This window comes from Lycium barbarum, chromosome 11 (genome assembly GCF_019175385.1).
Source record: "Lycium barbarum isolate Lr01 chromosome 11, ASM1917538v2, whole genome shotgun sequence".
Lineage (NCBI taxonomy): Eukaryota > Viridiplantae > Streptophyta > Magnoliopsida > Solanales > Solanaceae > Lycium > Lycium barbarum.
The window spans coordinates 123997822-124016129 of NC_083347.1; the positions used below are offsets into that span (position 1 = coordinate 123997822).

Below are 18308 nucleotides of genomic sequence, written 5' to 3' on the forward strand. Positions count from 1 at the left end.
GAAGAGGAAAGACACAGATGCCCCAATGCGGAGGTGTGAGAGGTTGGCCATGGATGGTTTCAGACGAGATAGGGGTAGGCCGAAGAAGTATTGGGGAGAGGTAATTAGACACGACATGGCGCAATTACAGCATATCGAGGACATGACCTTAGATAGGAGGGTTTGGAGGACCCAAATTAGGGTAGAAGACTAGTAGATAGTCTCGTTTTCCGTTCTTATTAGTAATCGCATTATCGCAATATAATTTCTTGTGCTCAGATTTCTACTATTATCTGTTATTTCCTGTGTTTTGATTATCCTGTGTTATCTGTGTCGCTTGCATTATTTCATTTCACATCGCTTTGAATCTCTTAACCTTATCTGACGTCTTTTTATGCTTTTATTGAGCCGAGGGTCTTTCGGAAACAGCCGTCCTACCTTGGTAGGAGTAAGGTCTGGGTACACTCTACCCTCCTAGACCCCACGATGTGGAATTTCACTGGGTTGTTGTTGTTGTTGTATATAAAGCAGGGATATAAGTCTGCTGACATGACACTATCTTAGAGTTTATTTATATGCATTTATTTTCTTAGTTTATAGTTTATTTATATTTATTTTTATATGCGCCAACAGCAGCGAGACGCCATTAACAATCACTCACAGAGTCTACAAGGCTCATCGTTCTTTTTGTTTTTTGGTCCTTTGATTCTAGGAATCTCTGGGAGTATCATACTACTACACTTAAGTGGCAGTGTATTGACAAAAAAAAAACTTCTCCCATGGGATTCGCATGGTCAAACTTTTGAAGATTACTTTATTACTACTACTGTAGAGACTAGAACTAGGCCATATTTTCTATGAAAAGTTTGGATTGCTTTAAGTTTACCAACTTTTCAGTGTTATGCATTGTATTTCATGGGGAAAAAATGTGACAGTCTCTAATTATATATTAATCATATCCTTATTCCTTTCTCTCCCGCCTCTCCAAATATCCCTCGACCTACACATGGCTCTCTGCATAGACAAGTTAATTGTTTTCTTGTATTTGTAATATAAGATAGCGTAATCCTAATTGCAAATATTTCATAGACATATCCTAACATACTAATTGGTTGTTTTTAGGTTCAGAAGATGGAGATTTGCATCCTGAAATTTGGGCTCCAACTAAACCTATTTTCTCTTCTTTCCATTTTCAGAAAATCAAAGAAGTTAATAATATAAATATATATACACTTGAAACGCATTTACAGCAGGAAGAAAAAAAAAACTTCACAATTCTCTCTATGATGACAAAAAGGTTCTATCACATACATTTTTTATTATTAATTTTAATTTTACCAAAAAATGTTGTGTTACTAAATGGTTGTACATATAAAGTTATTAAGTATGTGTGGAGCTAACCAAAGAAATATATTAATATTTTGAAAAATATTTTGATATTTTAATATTAGAAAAACTTTATATTGATGCATCTAATAAGATATTTTAAGACCGCGCGAAGCGCGGGCATATTAACTAGTTCATTTAAAATTTGACCAGTTTTAAAAGTTTAAAAAAATCATTTTAATGTGTAACTAGCATTATCTTAAAAATATTTTTAAAAAGAAAAAATATATGTCCGAAAGGTTTTTTATTCTCACTTGGCCTTTCACCAGATAGGCAGAATTTTGATGTTTGATGAAATTTTGAAGAGCCAAATAAAGCGTATGGTCGTATGTGCGCTTCTAAGCGTCGGCCAAAGAGGCTTGAGAATTTGTAGTGAAACATGGGAAATGTGACGAATGTCCATGTGAAATGTGGCACAAATGTTACTACTACTACTAAAATTGTTACTTATTCTATGTTGTGGTATTGATTGGACATAAAATTTAAAGAAAGAAAGAAAAAATATTCGAAACAAATTAAATGTACTCTTAAAATTTGTTGCGGTAAACGTGAAATTATATTTCTTTTCTATGACTAGAAGAGCATGAAATATTTGAAGTTTAAAAACAATCAAATATAAAAAGGTGTTGCGCTTTTTCTAAAAAATATGGAGTACGGTAAAAGGAATAAGTGTTATATAAAATGAAACAAAAAATACTATTATTTATGCAAATGTTATAACACAAGATTGTTATAAATTAAAGAGTTTAAGGTATACACGCGATAAAAGAATATTTGCAAGTCAACCTGCTTATAATGTGAGATTTCAGATCTTAAAAATAAGACAAGTTCTTTGGTAGGAGTGTTTTTTCCGAATGAACCCTACGCGGTGCAGACTCGAATATATTCGAATTTCAGTGCGGGTATCGATCACTGGGTGGTGAAAATTCAAAAAAAAAAAAAAAAAAAAAAAAAAAACAGGTTACATGTTGAAATAAACAAAAGTAATCTAATAGTAGTAGTATAAAATTTTCTTATTGATAGTGTATATAACTTAAACTTTAATGTAAAAACCCTTAATACATATTTTACCCCACTTCAACGCAAATCCCTTTGCTTTTTACATATTAAACTCTTTTCCAACTGTCTTTTATATACCACTTGTTATTTGATCACTTTCTTTTTCAAACAAGTGTATGTTACACACCGATAAAACTGTGACACATGCCATTAAATTTAAAACACACTTAATAAAATGATAAATGAAAAGGCCAAGAAAAAGAAAGAAGAAAAGAACTCCATCATATGGTTGTCACTACCACACCTTCTCCATCAGCACGCCACCACACCTTCATCTTTCCAAAAAAATTGGCACCACAAAAAACATAAGGAACAATTTTTGTCATTTTCTCATCCCTTGTACAACCTAAGTTTTCAAACAAGGAAAATGCAAAAAGTTAACATGAACAAAAGAGTGAGAAAAAACTAATCTTAATTGGTGAATTTAGCATCTCTACTTAGAATTACCTTACGAAAATCACGAGATTCCACGGAATCAAAGAGGAAAAAATATATAGTATGAAGTAAAATATGAATTTTTAGCCGAATATACACATTTTGGGTAAAAAGTCAACAGTGAGAAAGTAGTTTAAGCGGAGCTCATAATTGGACGGGTCATGAACGAATTAGCGGTAAGCTGATCATGTTTTATGGGCTAATTTTTTCACAATTGACCCGTCTAGACTTGAAGGAATTGGACGATTTAAGTTTTGATGAAATAATTATGTTATCGCTAATCACATTGTATTGTAATCGTTGCTAAAGACAAGAGCCTAAAATTTACTCCCACCATTTAATTTGTTTTTCTTAATTACTATTTGGACATTAAAAAAAAAAAATCTTTGATCATAATTTTGTCAAATACTTTTTAAATATTTTTATTATTAATTATTGTGATTTATAATACTTTTTATGTAGTTTCTAAGTATGTAAATTTTATTTCAAAAAATACTGAAATTCATATCCGAAATCGCACCAAACATTAGTTAATTTGACTCATATACTTTGAATCAAATTCACACAAATTGAAACAAGAGGGAGTATATACCATGACATCTTAACTTTTCTTCTCATTTCGGATTGTCAAATCGAAAGCTGTTTTTTTCACGTCGGCACAAAGAGTGTGATAGATTCGTGGATAGGTTGATGGTGGTCCAATATGCCTTGGTAGGGGCTCTGGAAGATAGTATTATTAATTAAAGAAAGAAGGTTATCAATTGGATTTAATTTATAGTAAAATTGGATGCAGGATCTGGAGGAGGGGCCAAAACATAAAAAGGTTGTACTTTGATGCTAGAACTAGATAGTTTTCACCTTAACGTATAAATGTATTACCGGTACTTTCAAGAAATGCGGTGAAATGAATGAAAGTATCGTCATACTTAATTAGATGCATTAATTTTAGTATGAGAATTTAGAAATTTATAATATGAAGTGTTTCTTCTTTAATATATCTTACGTCGGATAAATCTGGTCGATGTCTTCTTTAATAGGCCATGCGCTTGCAAATATCTGAATTAGTCGCGTAATTGTATATAAGCGGAAAAGGGGATCCAAAATTTGCTTACATCACATGCATAAATCCCAATATCCCATGTGTAACAATCTACAAAATTTGACCTTCAATATAAATTTTTAGCTCCGTCATTAATTATTTAAATGAAAGGGAAGAGGGAGAACTTGAGAGAAGTTGGTCATAAAAAATAAAAAACTTGAGAGAAGAGTTCAATTACTATTGGTTGTTGTTAAACCAACCATGACGTTGAAAGGCATAGGGAAAAATAGAAAATACATTCGGGTAGGGGACTAGTCATGACTTGGTTTATGCATCATTATTATATTGGTTTGGTCTTTTTCCATTGTCAAACGCAAACGTTTGCCAAAGCAAAAATTTGGCACAAAGACATTTTTGGTTATTCCATTGATTTGATGCTTTGCCATTGTCAACACAAACGTTTGCCGAAGTGAAATTATTTTTAATATGAAAAGACGAAATTCTTTCCGAAATATAGTTAAAAAAAATGAGTATCACATAAAATTTAATATGTAACGGGATTATCATGTTATCTTATGATGATTTCAACTTTAAACTCATTTCAAACTTAAATTGTGTTGAGTTGAGGTGTTTTAGCGTTCAACTTAAAGAAAAAATTGTAACATCGTTCAACTCAAATTGGCTTTGCCTATTCTTCATAGCTGACACATATAAACTTTAGTTGAACTTTTTTAATCACTCAACCAAGTTTAACTTTTTTATCTCTTGATCTTGAGGCGAAATTCTTGTCACGTACTTCTCCAACAAGAATAACTCTGATACACACCCAACTTTTCTAAAACGTGTCTTTTACACACCTCTTTCAAAAAGGGTAAATATCTCAAAAGGTAATTAAACTTTAAGAATTTATGTAGTAAAATCATTGAACTTTGCTACATATTAATAAAATCATTCAACTTTGATCTATTATCTCATAAAATCACTTCAACTACATATGTCATCAAAAAATCTGGCATGACAATATTAATTAATTATTTTATATCATGTAGACGTGGGCTCCGCAATAAAATAAAATAAATCTATATCTTTATTAGAGGGTCATGGTAGATGAATTAGTCAAAATATACATAAATATTCATTGGATCCTTTTTGCATTACGTTAGAAGTTTTCTTTGTGTTAATGAAATTCAACAATAGATAAATATACATAACAAAATAATTCACCTCTGCACGCTATAATTTCTTAGAAAAAGAAATTCAACTGATCATCCTTAGGACTTGCGGTCCAGTGTGGCTTTGCCATTGTGCGCTGAATTAAAGCTATTGTATTATAGTCTCTCCATTTTAATTTATGTGGCATTTTTTTTTTTTTTTTTTTTAGAGTTTGTTCTAAAGAGTATGTTGTGCTTTGGATGACGGTCAATCATAATGCAAAGATATGAATTTATTTAATTTTATTGTGTGGCCCACGTCTACATGATATAAAATAATTAATTTATAATGCTATGTTAGATTTTTTTAATGATATATGTAATTGAGTGATTTTATTAATATGTAGCAAAGTTTAATGACCTTATTATATAATTTCTCAAAGCTGAATGAACTTTTGAGATAGTTATCCCTTTCAAAAACCAAGGATAACCAAACATGTTTAATAAATTGAAAATCATACATTGGAGGAGGCCAACTCATTAACTTTTGAGTTAAATTTGACTTATAAGCACTTACAATGTTACCAACATAAAATACTTATAAGTTGGTTTCACTAATTTATAAACTTTCCCAAACAGCTTACTAAATTGATCTTAGTAAATCTTGAACGAATAAAATATTTCTACTTGCAAAAACTTTAACTCTATCCAATAATTCCAACTGACAAATGCCACTTGGAACCATCAACATCTAATCCGACAACAGCAGTAGATTCGAACAATAGTAAAACATTAACGTAGTCCCGCGGTTTTTAACTTTGCCGCCCCCGCCATTATTAGTCGCTCTCTGTTTTTTTTTTTGTCATTACGTGTTGATACCAACGGTGAATTCAGAATTTTTACTCAAAAATTTTAAAAAAATAATAAAAGTTAAATATAAAAAATAATATTGTTAATGGGAATAGAATCTAGGATATTAGAGATAATTTTGAACACTCTAGACTACTTGAGTTAAACTGTAACATATGTTCAGGGTGTTCAAACATTAAAATATGTACATAAGTATTGAAAATCTATTCTATATATACACAATAATTTTTTATCGAGAGTATTCGGGGTAAATACCCTCACCTCCACTTAAATCTGCTCCTGATTGATACCTGCATTGGAGCGAGATCCGAATTTACGTCATGTAAGATCATTTGAAAAATTATTTTCTATCAAGAATATTTTCATACTCAAAACTCAAACTCGACCGTGCGGGGTCATTATTAGTCACATTCACCTTTCCCAATTCACCAACAAGTCCTCTCTGTTCTCGCGTGCACTTAAACATCATCATCTATGTACATCAAATTTCACTTTTCAATGAAGAATCTTTCCTCCTTTTAATCTTTTATGTTTAGTCCCAAAGCTTATCTTTCTTCACCCATTTTTCTTTCTTTTTCTCTGATTTAGTCCTGTTTTTGTATTCTGGTTCTGATTTAGTCCTCTTTTTTCTAAATTGTAATGTTGTCCACGACCCCCACGTTGTAAATTATCAGCTTAAGTACTGTGCAAAATAATCTGATCATCCTCATTTTCTTTGTGGTACAGCAAATAATCAATCTTGTACTAAGGTTAGTATTTCATGGCTACTGATGTGTTCAATCTTTCTGATTTTATTGCTTATAAAAAAATCGATGCTTTGGCATGTTGTCTTCGAGAGTTAAACAGTTTAATTTTGACTGTGAATTTAGGCATGAAAATTTACATATTTAAAAATTACGTGAAAAAAAGTACTATAAGTCACATTAGTTGACGATTCAAGATATTTTAGAGATATATGAAAAAATTACATTAGAAAAAAAAAAACTTGTTTGAATCTCAAAATCTGAGAGGTTTCACGTAAATTTAGATGGAGCGAATGAGATTTCTAGTTGGCATTTCATCCCTTCTAGTGGTTGAGGACTTGAGGTTCACCTATTTGATCGTTGTGTATACTCTAAGCTTTAAAGTTTATTGGTATTATTATTATTATTCTCGGTTTCTAACTTTTTGTATATTCACCTTTACTCTCTTGTTCTCCTCTGTGTTACTTTTTTTTTTTTTTTTGGGCTTGAAATCCAGTAGGGTCTTGTTTCATAATTATGTATTTGAGCAGTTGCTCTGTGGGGTAATAGCTTTTTAGTCCATCTTATCTTCAAACATTAATTAATGTTGTGTTTTCTTATTGCAGAATCTTTAATTACCTATTCTGAGCAAAAAGATAGGTTCTTTACAATTAGGGTGTCAATTTTCTTGAGTTAAACCCCTGAAATAGTAGTTATTAGGACCTTTTTGGCCTACAAAAATCTCTTCTTTATTGTTAATTTTTTTGGGTCTATCATTCATCCCGCTCCTAAGGTAAAAAGTCTTTCTTTTGTGATATAATCTTTACGGGAATGAATCAATAATTTAAAAAAACTAGAATTAGCTATGAGCTTCGTCGATAATCTGTCGCTAAATTGCTCATAACTAACAGAAATAGGTCGCTAAATTGCTCGTAGCTAAGATTAGCGAAGGATTTTGTTGTTTAGCTACGGAACTTGTCCATTGCTAATTCCTGTTTTTTTAGTAGTGAATCACATACGTTAGTTAAGAATTGCTCAGGGATTAATTGATATTGACTTTTCCAGGTTCTAGGGAAGCTACTCTTCGTGTTTGTTAATTGATCTGCTTTTGCCCTCTTCACGAACTTGCATAATTGATCATTCTTTTCGCTGTAATGCCTCCAAATTACTTACCTCTTCGGTGGGAGAGTACTGGGGACCAATGGTGGTATGCTTCCCCAATTGACTGGGCAGCTGCAAATGGTCACTATGATTTGGTGCGTGAGCTTCTTCGCTTAGATGGCAACCATCTTATCAAGCTCACTTCACTGCGTAGGATCAGACGGCTCGAGTCTGTTTGGGATGATGAAGAACAATTTGATGACGTGGCTAGATGCCGGTCACAAGTAGCAAGGAAGTTGCTACTTGAATGTGAAACAACCAAGAGAGGGAAAAATTCGCTACTTAGAGCTGGCTATGGTGGATGGCTTTTATATACTGCTGCCTCTGCCGGAGACACGAATTTTGTTCGAGAATTGCTCGAAAAAGACCCCCTTTTGGTGTTTGGAGAAGGGGAGTATGGTGTCACAGACATATTATATGCTGCAGCTAGGAGTAAAAATTGCGACGTGTTTAAGGTTTTGTTTGATTTTGCTGTATCTCCGAGGTTTATCGCGCGCGGTGACAGGGAATTGGAGGAACAGATTGGGGAGATTCCATCTGCTTATAAGTGGGAGATGACGAATAGAGCTATTCATGCAGCTGCTAGAGGAGGCAATTTGGAGATACTGAAGGAGCTTCTTGCTGACTGCTCGGATGATATATTGACTTACCGAGACATTCAGGGTGCAACTCTTTTACATACGGCTGCTGGCAAAGGCCAGGTTGAGGTAGGACTTGTTTGCTTGCAATTTTGAGCTTTTTCGAATTTCTTGGCTGTTACAGATCAGTACAGTCAAACCTCTATATAATGGCATTGTTTGTCCCAATATTTGTTGTGGTGAAATGCTATTATATAGAATATATATTATAACATAACATGAAATCGGTTCCAAAGAAAACTTGGTTGTTATAGTGAAATGTTGTTATAAAAAATAACTGTTAATGTTATAGAGAGGTCTGACTGTACATTCAGTGGCAGAGCTATGTGTTAGCAAGGGGGTTCAATTGAACTGCCTTCTCCGGAAAATTGTATTGTGTAAATAGGGCAAAAATGATTTGTTTTATTTGGTTATATACAAACTGTTGAATTTCCTTGATGTAAGAGATGGCCCTAGGCGTGACATTCTAGGATTTTTTGTGAATCCTCTTGTACGGTATTCCTGGCTCCGCCACTGAATGCATGGGCGTTGGAACTAAGAAATTGTATATGTGCTTACTACTTGTATAGCAAGATCAACTACTTAAGTAATATTTGGTGGTCTAATTGCAACAAATCTCAGGAACTTTTCTGTCTGAACTAGCCACTTTATACCTCAAAGAGGATGAGGGTCTTAATCCTGCCACGATACTAAGTTATTAGTCTTCAGAAGTTTCAACCATGAGGTTTTGACGTAAGCACTTATATTAGTATAAAGTGGTAAAACCAGGAATCATCTTGCTTTGATTAACTTCTTGGAAACTCCTTTACTAATTAGTATGCTAAGCACTCATAGCTAATTTTAATGGTTAGGATATGTTTATGTCCTTCATTTTCTCTCTTAATGGATGCAGGTTGTTAAATATCTTTTGAAAAGTTCTGATATTATCAGCTCCATAGACAACCAAGGCAACACTGCACTACACGTGGCTGCTTCGAGGGGCCAATTAGCTGTTGTTGAAGCTCTCATTGTTGCTTCACCTTCATCGGTCTATTCAGAAAACAATGCCGGAGAAACATTTTTTCATGTTGCCATAACTGGTTTCCAAACTCCTTATTTCCGCAGATTGGACCATCAAATCGATCTCATGAAGCAATTGGTTTGTGGAAAAATTTTCAACATCGAAGAAATCATTAACGCTGAAAACAATGACGGTAGAACTGCTCTTCATTTAGCTGTCATTGGAAATATTCATTCTGAACTTGTGGAATTACTTATGACTGTCCGGTCTATTAATGTCAATACTCGTGATGGGGATGGAATGACACCACTCGATATTTTAAGGCAGCGACCACGCTCTGCTTCATCAGAACTACTTGCAAAACATTTGATCTCTGCAGGGGGAATTTTTAGTCATCACGATTATTCTGCAAGGAGAGTTGTTGCATCCCATTTAAAGATGCAAAATATAAATAGCAGTCCAGGAACTTCTTTTAGAATCTCTGATACCGAAATATTCTTATACACGGGCATTGAGCATTCATCAGATGGCAATAGAAACGCTGAGCTGACTCGTCACTACGCAAGTCCTGATAGCTGTTGTTCTAGAAATGGCAAGAAATCTGGTTCCGCAAATGATGCAGCAGAAAAGCTGAAACGCTTCTTCCATTGGCCAAAAATTAAGAAAAGAGATAGTAAGAGTCTCGAGATATTGGCGGATCAAAGTTCTGCGAGTAATGCTGATGCGGCACCGGTCCCTCTTCGAGAAAGGTACTCCAAGCCCTCATCAATCCCAAGCCACAAACGGGCGCTCTCTGTTAGTAGTAACCTTCCAAGTCCAACGGCAAAGAAGAAATTCGCTTCAGGGCTAGTAAACGGCGTCATGCAGGCCATACCACATCTTAGCCTCCCTCGTAGATCGTCTCGTGCTAGTTCATTCTCGATTTCATCATTGTCTTCACGCAGTTCTGTGGACAAACAAAAAGCAATCATGATTGAGACCGAGCTTGCTGGACCTTCTTGTTCTTATCAGGCAGAGTGTGCACCATCAGACTCGAGATACAAACAAAGAGTGGGACATAAAAGGTCGGTGAACCAATATCTGTGTTTTGGTGCTTCAGGACGACCTGTCAAGGCCTCTTCAAGTGGGATGCAGCCATATGAAATTTATGAGCGGTCCGTTCTAGCCACATCTTAAAAATCTGAATAAGACCTAGGGGCTCAGATATATGCATGGATTTCATTAATTTTGAAGGTTAGTGAGTTCTTTTCCTGATAATTTTCGGTCGGACGCATTCAGATGTGCTCATATAGCTCAAGAGCTATTAACATATTTCTCTGAATTAGTCTTTTTAATCGAGAAGAAAAAATGTAAATATGCATTATGTTTGTAGGGCAGTCCAGTGCACTAAAGCTCCCACTATGTGCGGAGTCCGGGGAAGGGCCGCTATGCATTATGTTTGTAGCTGTAACTAAATGACTTTGTTTATGTAGCTCTTTAGTTGAATGTAATAAGGAACTTCCTACAACTGGTTGAGCAAATTTCTTTACCTTTCTCCATTGTGTGCTAGTTTTTCACACCCAAAAAAAAAATAAAAAATGTAATATATCATGAGATGTTGAATATGGTAGAAACTCATTGAAGTTGTCTAGTGAGTAACAGAATCTGTAAATTCACAAGTTTGTATGTACCTTCAAATATGCAAAATGATCTTACATATATCCTGTGTTAATAGTTGGGGTCGATCACGCTTTTGCTGTTACAAAAGTTGCTCATTTTTGCCCTTATTTTCAAACTGTTGATAGTTAGAGAATGATTAGCACCAGAAAAAGCCATGTGACCCGACTATTAGAGACTAGTTAGTCTTTAACTATCAGTTCTCTGAAAATATGATAATGAAACTTTGTAATGGCGGGGGCATGATCGACCTCAACTATTAACTGAGAACTTATTGTATATCATTTCTCATAGTTGAACATTCCCATATGTCAACCTGGGGAAGTGCACAGATAAACGATCTCAGGACACATTTAAGGCATAATCGAAGTTCATAAAGAACCTAATATTGCTATCTAATTAAAAATGGAGAAAAAAAAGAAAGAAAGAAAGAAAGATGAACCTACGAATTCTGAGTGATTGTCACGTTTCGCAATAAATTTTCAAGCAGTGTATAGAAAATTCCAAGAGATTTACATTTTTTTAATAGCAGCCTAAGACTACCATTTCTTAGTTGATTTTCAAACATCAACATTAGAATATGGCTGTGACTTCGTCTCTTCAATTTTTGAATTGCCAAATACTTGAAATTAATATTATACCTCTATATATGGTAGGAGTATTTGGTTATTTTCACGATAGTCATTCTCAGTTGAAATATTGTCACTATCGTGTAGTTTAAAATTAACTCCAGATATAGCGCTCCAGGATATTATCATGAAATTTTGCATGTGAAATTTTGAAACTCCAAAACAATAACTATTTTTCAAAGACAGGGTCTAAGTGGCCAAAGTATAGGAAAGAATAGGAAGAGAATATTTTTCTTAGAGAATGCTCAAGTTGTTTTAGGCTACTTAAGGCCACTTGAGATGATTACAATCATCAATTACATCTCTATTTATACTACTCAAAAAATCAATTCAAAAGTCTTGCACAAATAACTAGATACATGTATCACAATTCACTAGATACATGTATCACAAACTTTTAAAAGATTTCTTGAAAAACTAAGAGATAATATTGAAAGACTAAATGATATTCTTGAAACAATAAAGAACTTCTAGAAAACATAAAAGTAAGAATAATATCCTTGTGAATGCATTAATTCCAACACTCCCCCTTAATGCATTTGCTTGACAACTCCAATGCGTTCTCGAAGATAGCAAAACTTTTCTCTAGGAAGTGCTTTGGTGAAGATGTCAGCAAGTTGTTCTCCTGTCTGGTAATAATGCAACTGAATTTCACCTTTCTCTTGTGCTTCTCGGATAAAATGGTACTTGATGGAAATATGCTTCGATCTTTCATGGTTGACCGGATTCTTTGCAATGGCAATCGCTGATTTGTTATCGCAATACAAAACAGTCCCTTCTTTTTGTTTTTCACCAATATCTTCAAGAATTCTCCTAAGCCAAATAGCTTGAGAAGTAGCCTTAGCTGCTGAGACATATTCTGCTTCGGCAGTGGATTGAGCAACAACACTTTGCTTTTTTGACAACCAAGAACAAATGCTTGAACCAAATAAGAAAGCATAACCATAAGTACTCTTCATGTCATCTATACTTCCAGCCCAGTCACTATCAGAATAGCCAATTAAGTCCAAATCTCCATCAAATTTGTACATTATCCCATAATCCATTGTTCCTTGCAAGTAGCGTAGAACACGCTGTGCAGCTCCAAAATGCACTTGGCTTGGTTCTTGCATGAATCTGGATAATAAACTAGCAGCAAACATAATGTCAGGTCTTGTTGAAGTAAGATATAGCAGACTTCCAATCAAGCTCCTATAAATTGAGCTATTAGCTTTCTTTGCTCCATCATCTTTTCTGAATTTCTCATTTGCTGCTAATGGTATGGCCACAGACCTGCAATCCATCATTTTAAATTTTTGAAGAATACTTTTAGTATACTTCTTTTGAGAAATAAAAATTCCTTCTTTCACTTGAGAAACTTCAATGCCCAAGAAATAATGTAGCAACCCAAGATCACTCATTTCATAGGTTTGCATCATATCTTGCTTGAATTTCTGTATCATTTTCAGATCATTTCCTGTAAAAATCAGATCATCCACATAGAGGCAAACAATGACAATCCTGACATGTTCTTGCTTCACATACAAAGTGGCTTCGCTTTTACTTCTCTGAAAATTATTTTTCAGAAAGTATGTATCAATTTCATTGTACTAGGCTCTTGGCGCTTGCTTCAGCCCATAAAGAGCCTTTGTTTTTTAGCCTGTACACCTTCTCTTCTCCCCCTTGAACAAAAAATCCTTGAGGTTTCTCAACATAAATTTCTTCATCAAGCTTTCCATTTAGAAATGCAGACTTAACATCAAGTTGAAAAATCTTCCATTTCTTTTGTGCAGCAACAACAATCAAGGTTCTAATTATCTCAAGACGTGCAATTGGAGAGAAAGTTTCGTAGAAATCAATACCTGGCTTTTGAGTGAAAACTCTAGCAACCAACCTTGCTTTGTGCTTTTGAATTTTTCCTTCTTGATTGAGTTTGATTTTTTAAATCCATTTTAGACTTACAACTTCTCTTTCTTTGGGTACATCCACAAGCTCCCAAGTATTATTTTTGTCAATCATCCGAATTTCTTCTACCATGACTATCTTCCAAACATCATGCTTTATTGCCTCCTTATAATTTTCTGGCTCAATACAGGCAAAGTTGCATCTTTGATAGATGTCACTCAACATTCTTGTTCCTCTTGGAGGTAGTTTTTCATCTTCTGGATCTGAGATTTCTCCGCCTTGAGGAACATCTTCCTCTTCCTCATCCTTTTCTTGACTTAGCACATTTAAAGAAATGATAGAAGTATTCTCCACCTTTTTATCTTTTCAATTCCATGCTATTTTTTCATCAAAAATGACATCTCTACTAACAACAAGTTTGTTAGTTTTGACATCGAGAAGCCTATAGCCTTTTGTCACATCACTATAACCAAGAAGTATACATTTTTGACTCTTTTCATCCAATTTTGTTCTTTTTTCAGCAGGTATATGAGCATAACAAATACACTCGAAAATTTTAAAATGACTTACAGAAGGTTTCATTCCACTCCAAGCTTCAACTGGTGTCTTATCCTTCAATGCCTTTGTCGGGCACCTATTGAGGATGTACACTGTTGTATGTACTGCTTCTGCCCAAAAATATTTTGGCAGCCCTTTCTTATTCATCATCGTTCTGGTCATTTCAACAATAGTTCTGTTTCTCCTTTCAGATACACCATTTTGTTGAGGAGTATACCCTGCTGTAAGTTGCTTCTCAATGCCTTCATTTTTGCAATATTCTTCAAATTCTCGACTTGTGTATTCACCTCCTCTGTCACTGTGAATGGTTTTGATGCTGCAGCCTTTTTGCTTCTCAACAAAGGCTTTAAATATCTTGAATATAACAAATGTTTATGACTTTTCTTTCAAGAAATAAACCCAAGTCATTCTTGAAAAATCATCAATAAAAATTAGAAAGTACCTTTGGCTTCCCAGAGATGGAGTCTTCATTGGTCCACAAATGTCTGTATGGATTAGTTCCAAAAGTACACTTGCTCTCCAAGACTTCCCTTTTGGAAAAGACTTTCTATGTTGCTTTCCTATAATACAACTTTCACATGGATCCACCTCAGTATGTATCTCAGGAAGGCCTTACACCATGTTTTTTTGCTTCAGAAGCTTCAAACCATGAAAATTCAAGTGACAAAACCTTTTGTGCCAAAGCCATGAATCATCTACAACTTCATTTTTGAATGAATTGTAATGAAGTTGTAAAGGAAAGTTTTTTTTTTATCATCTTTACTTCAACAATGACTTGATTTGGCTCAATTTTATCATAAATTCTAGAACAATTATCTCTAAACACAAGAGAATAACCATTTTCCATGAGCTGACCAACACTAAGCAAATTTTTTTCCAAGTCAGGAACATAAAGGACATCATGAATTTGCTTACCGCTCCCTTTTCTGTTGATCGAAATGGTACCCCTACCTTTTGCATCAACTAAGGCTCCATTCCCCATTCTCACTTTAGAAGTGATGCTGCGATTAATTGAGAGGAAAGCCTTTTCATCTCCAGTCATATGATTGGTACAACCGCTATCAACATACCATTCATTGCTTTTTGCTGAAGCATCAGATTGAGAAGCGTAGAAAAGGTTTTCTTCCTTTTCTTTCTCTTTTCCTTCACAGAAATTTACTTGCTCCTGTTGTTTGTGCCTGCAGTCCTTCTCAATATGGCCAAACTTTTTACAAAAGTTACATTGGGGCTTGCCTTTGTGCCAACATTTTTCTACATTATGATTAGTCTTTTTGCAAATTTAAAAAAAAGACTCGTACTTTTCTCACCTTTTTCTTTAACCTTCTTAGTAGAGCCATCACGATCCTGCTTCTTTTTTGGATTGTACTTCTTTTTTTGTTGATTCTTTGAGAAATTTTGAGAATTCTCATTGGTTCTGGACTGGAAAGCCGTCTCTTTGGGTTGATTCTCACGAAAAAATCTTCGCTTCTCGTGTGCACGAAACGATCCAACTAGCTCTTTGATAGAAAGCTTAGAAAGATCTTTCGTCTCCTCAGTGATAGCAAAAATATACTCATACTTTTCTGTGACACTAATTAGAATCTTTTCCACAACTTGTTGGTCAGAAATTTCATCACCATGATTTCTCATTTCATTAACAATATTCATGACTCTTATGCAATATTCATCGATTTTTTCAGATTCTATCATCTTCAAATTTTGAAACTCTCTTCTAAGAGTTTGAAGATTAATAGTGCGTACCTTTTCGTCACCATACAGCTCAGCTTCCAGAGACTCCCAAGCTTGCTTTGCAGTCTCACAAGTAGCAATTTTTGCAAAAAATGCTCTTGAGACTCCCATTTGAATTTTGCTTAAAGCCTTTGCATCTTGACGACGCTTAGCCTCAAGATTTTTCATCTCTGCTACTGAAAATTCACCGTCGTCTTCTGGCTCTTCATAGCCATTTGCAACAATAGTCCACAAACCTTCAGCTTTCAGATAAGTTCTCATTCTTATCTTCTAGTATTCAAAGTCATTTCCATCCAAAAATGGAGTAAGAACAACTGAAGAATCAGCACCATCATTTGTTTTAGATGCCATAATTTTTTTTTTTTCACCTAACCCCAGATTAAGAACGAAAACTGCTCTTGATATCAATTTGTAGGAAAGAATAGGAAGAGAATATTTTTCTTAGAGAATGCTCAAGTTTGTATTAGGCTACTTAAGGTCACTTGAGATGATTACAATCATCAATTACATCTCTATTTATACTACTAAAAAAATTAATTCAAAAGTCTTGCACAAATAACTAGATACATGTATCACAAATAACTAGATACATGTGATTGTGATACATGTATCACAAACTTTTAAAAGATTTCTTGAAAAACTAAGAGATAATATTGAAAGACTAAATGATATTCTTGAAATAATAAAGAACTTGTAGAAAACATAAAAGTCAAGGACAGTATCCTTGTGAATGCATTAATTCCAACACAAAGAGCATTTATAAGTCAAATAGGAAGCGTATAATATGTGTGGAAATAATGAAGCAACGCAGTAAATCAGAGTTTGTGTCAGTGTAAAGAAAGTTGAAAATTTCAACCTTAATGAAAATCCAAGGAACCTGCCTAAATTTGAAACTTATGTTGCTCTTAAAAGAGCTTACTTTTTTACACGAACGGTTTATAAATATTTTCACAGCATCATTGCTAAGCCGTCCTATAATAATAGATAACTTTTCCTAAGAGTATAAAATAAAAAATGCACGTATCTGAAGAAATTACTGCAATTGTTTGCTTTTTTATGTTCTTTTAGAGGTGACTTGGCCTCAATAGCACATAAATCCCTGATGGTTCTCTTTCATCTTTACTAACTTAATAAAGTATGTATATTTATTAGGTAAAAAATAATTCATCGAGGCATGCATGTACTACTAGAAATAGAGGTTTTTTCCATTGACATTCAGTGAGAAGTTTATGTTATAAAACATGATTTTCCCACCTTATTACAAGCGAACCAACTCATTGGGAAAAAGCATGATGAGAAACATGTTCCCATTGAAACGCTGAGAAACTTCATAATTTTTCCGTATGAAAACACTATTATGCAAGTTTTTCCCACCGATATTCAATGGGAATATCCATTGAACATTTTTCAGTGGGAAATTTTAGTGGAAAAATAGTGAATTTTTAGTAATAACGAGTACCAAAACTTGTACTATATGTTTGATGGCTTTGAATAAAGTTATATAATTAAGCTCGATGTTGAACTTTTTTTAAAAAAAAAAAAAAAAAAGGGAGAGAAGAAAAGAAAGTTGATTATATGTGGTCCAATTCTATATATCTCATCCATGACCAATGCTTCTTAATTATATAAATTAAGTGTATAACAATTGTAAAGAGTTGAGATATCATGATTTGAACTTCATGAATATGTGAAACAAAACTTACCATCACACATATATATAGTTAGGGGGGGGGGGGGGGGGGACATATTCTCATATAGTATAAGAGTGTTACTTATTATAACAAATTAAAATACATTAATAAAATATAAAAGGGCAAAGGGTCAAATATACCCCTCTACTTTACTTTATTAGTTAAATATACCCTCCGTTAGTCAAAGTACCTAAATATACCCCTTTGTTAACCAAAGTTGTTAAATATACCCCTACATGAATGAAAATGTCCAAATCGGATGAAATTAACCATTTAGCTTAAAAAAACTATGCCCCATAATTTTAACCTGACCCGATCCACAAATCATGCCCGAGATTGGCAGCTTATCTCGGCTTTATTCTTTAAACCTTTCTAAAAACATCGTTAATTATCAACTTTCTTATTGGGTGAGAATCTCATATGTGAATTCTTTTTGGGTGAAGCTTTAGCATTGTTGACGCATATTAAAGTTACAATGAAGAATGATGAAAAATGACTTTCGGCTCTTGCAATTAGACATAAAAAGTCAATTGAATATGACTAAATTTTTTATATTGTACATAAGTTTGATAAAATAAAAAAAAAATCTTCTGAAAAGATGCATTGTGCACGGCAACTAGGAAATACTATTGTAAAGGAATTTTATGTCAATTTTTAAGTTAATTAAATGAATGGCATAAAAAATTAACAATAGTTCGAGCGTTTATAATAACTTAATTAAT

General features: G+C 33.9%; 1 protein-coding gene across 2 annotated transcripts; it reads left to right on the forward strand.

Moving 5' to 3' along the window:
- Positions 1-6310: 6310 nt before the first annotated feature.
- On the forward strand, positions 6311-10947 carry LOC132616867 (uncharacterized). 2 transcript variants are annotated; one of them, XM_060331614.1, is made up of 3 exons: positions 6311-6668; positions 7707-8509; positions 9333-10947. In XM_060331614.1, the coding sequence occupies exons 2-3, from the start codon at positions 7796-7798 to the stop codon at positions 10614-10616; spliced, it is 1998 nt and encodes a 665-aa protein (XP_060187597.1). In that variant the 5' UTR covers positions 6311-6668; positions 7707-7795; the 3' UTR covers positions 10617-10947. The 2 variants fall into 2 exon arrangements, with proteins under 2 accessions (XP_060187597.1, XP_060187598.1); XM_060331615.1 differs by lacking the exon at positions 6311-6668 and adding an exon at positions 6772-7434.
- Positions 10948-18308: the final 7361 nt, after the last annotated feature.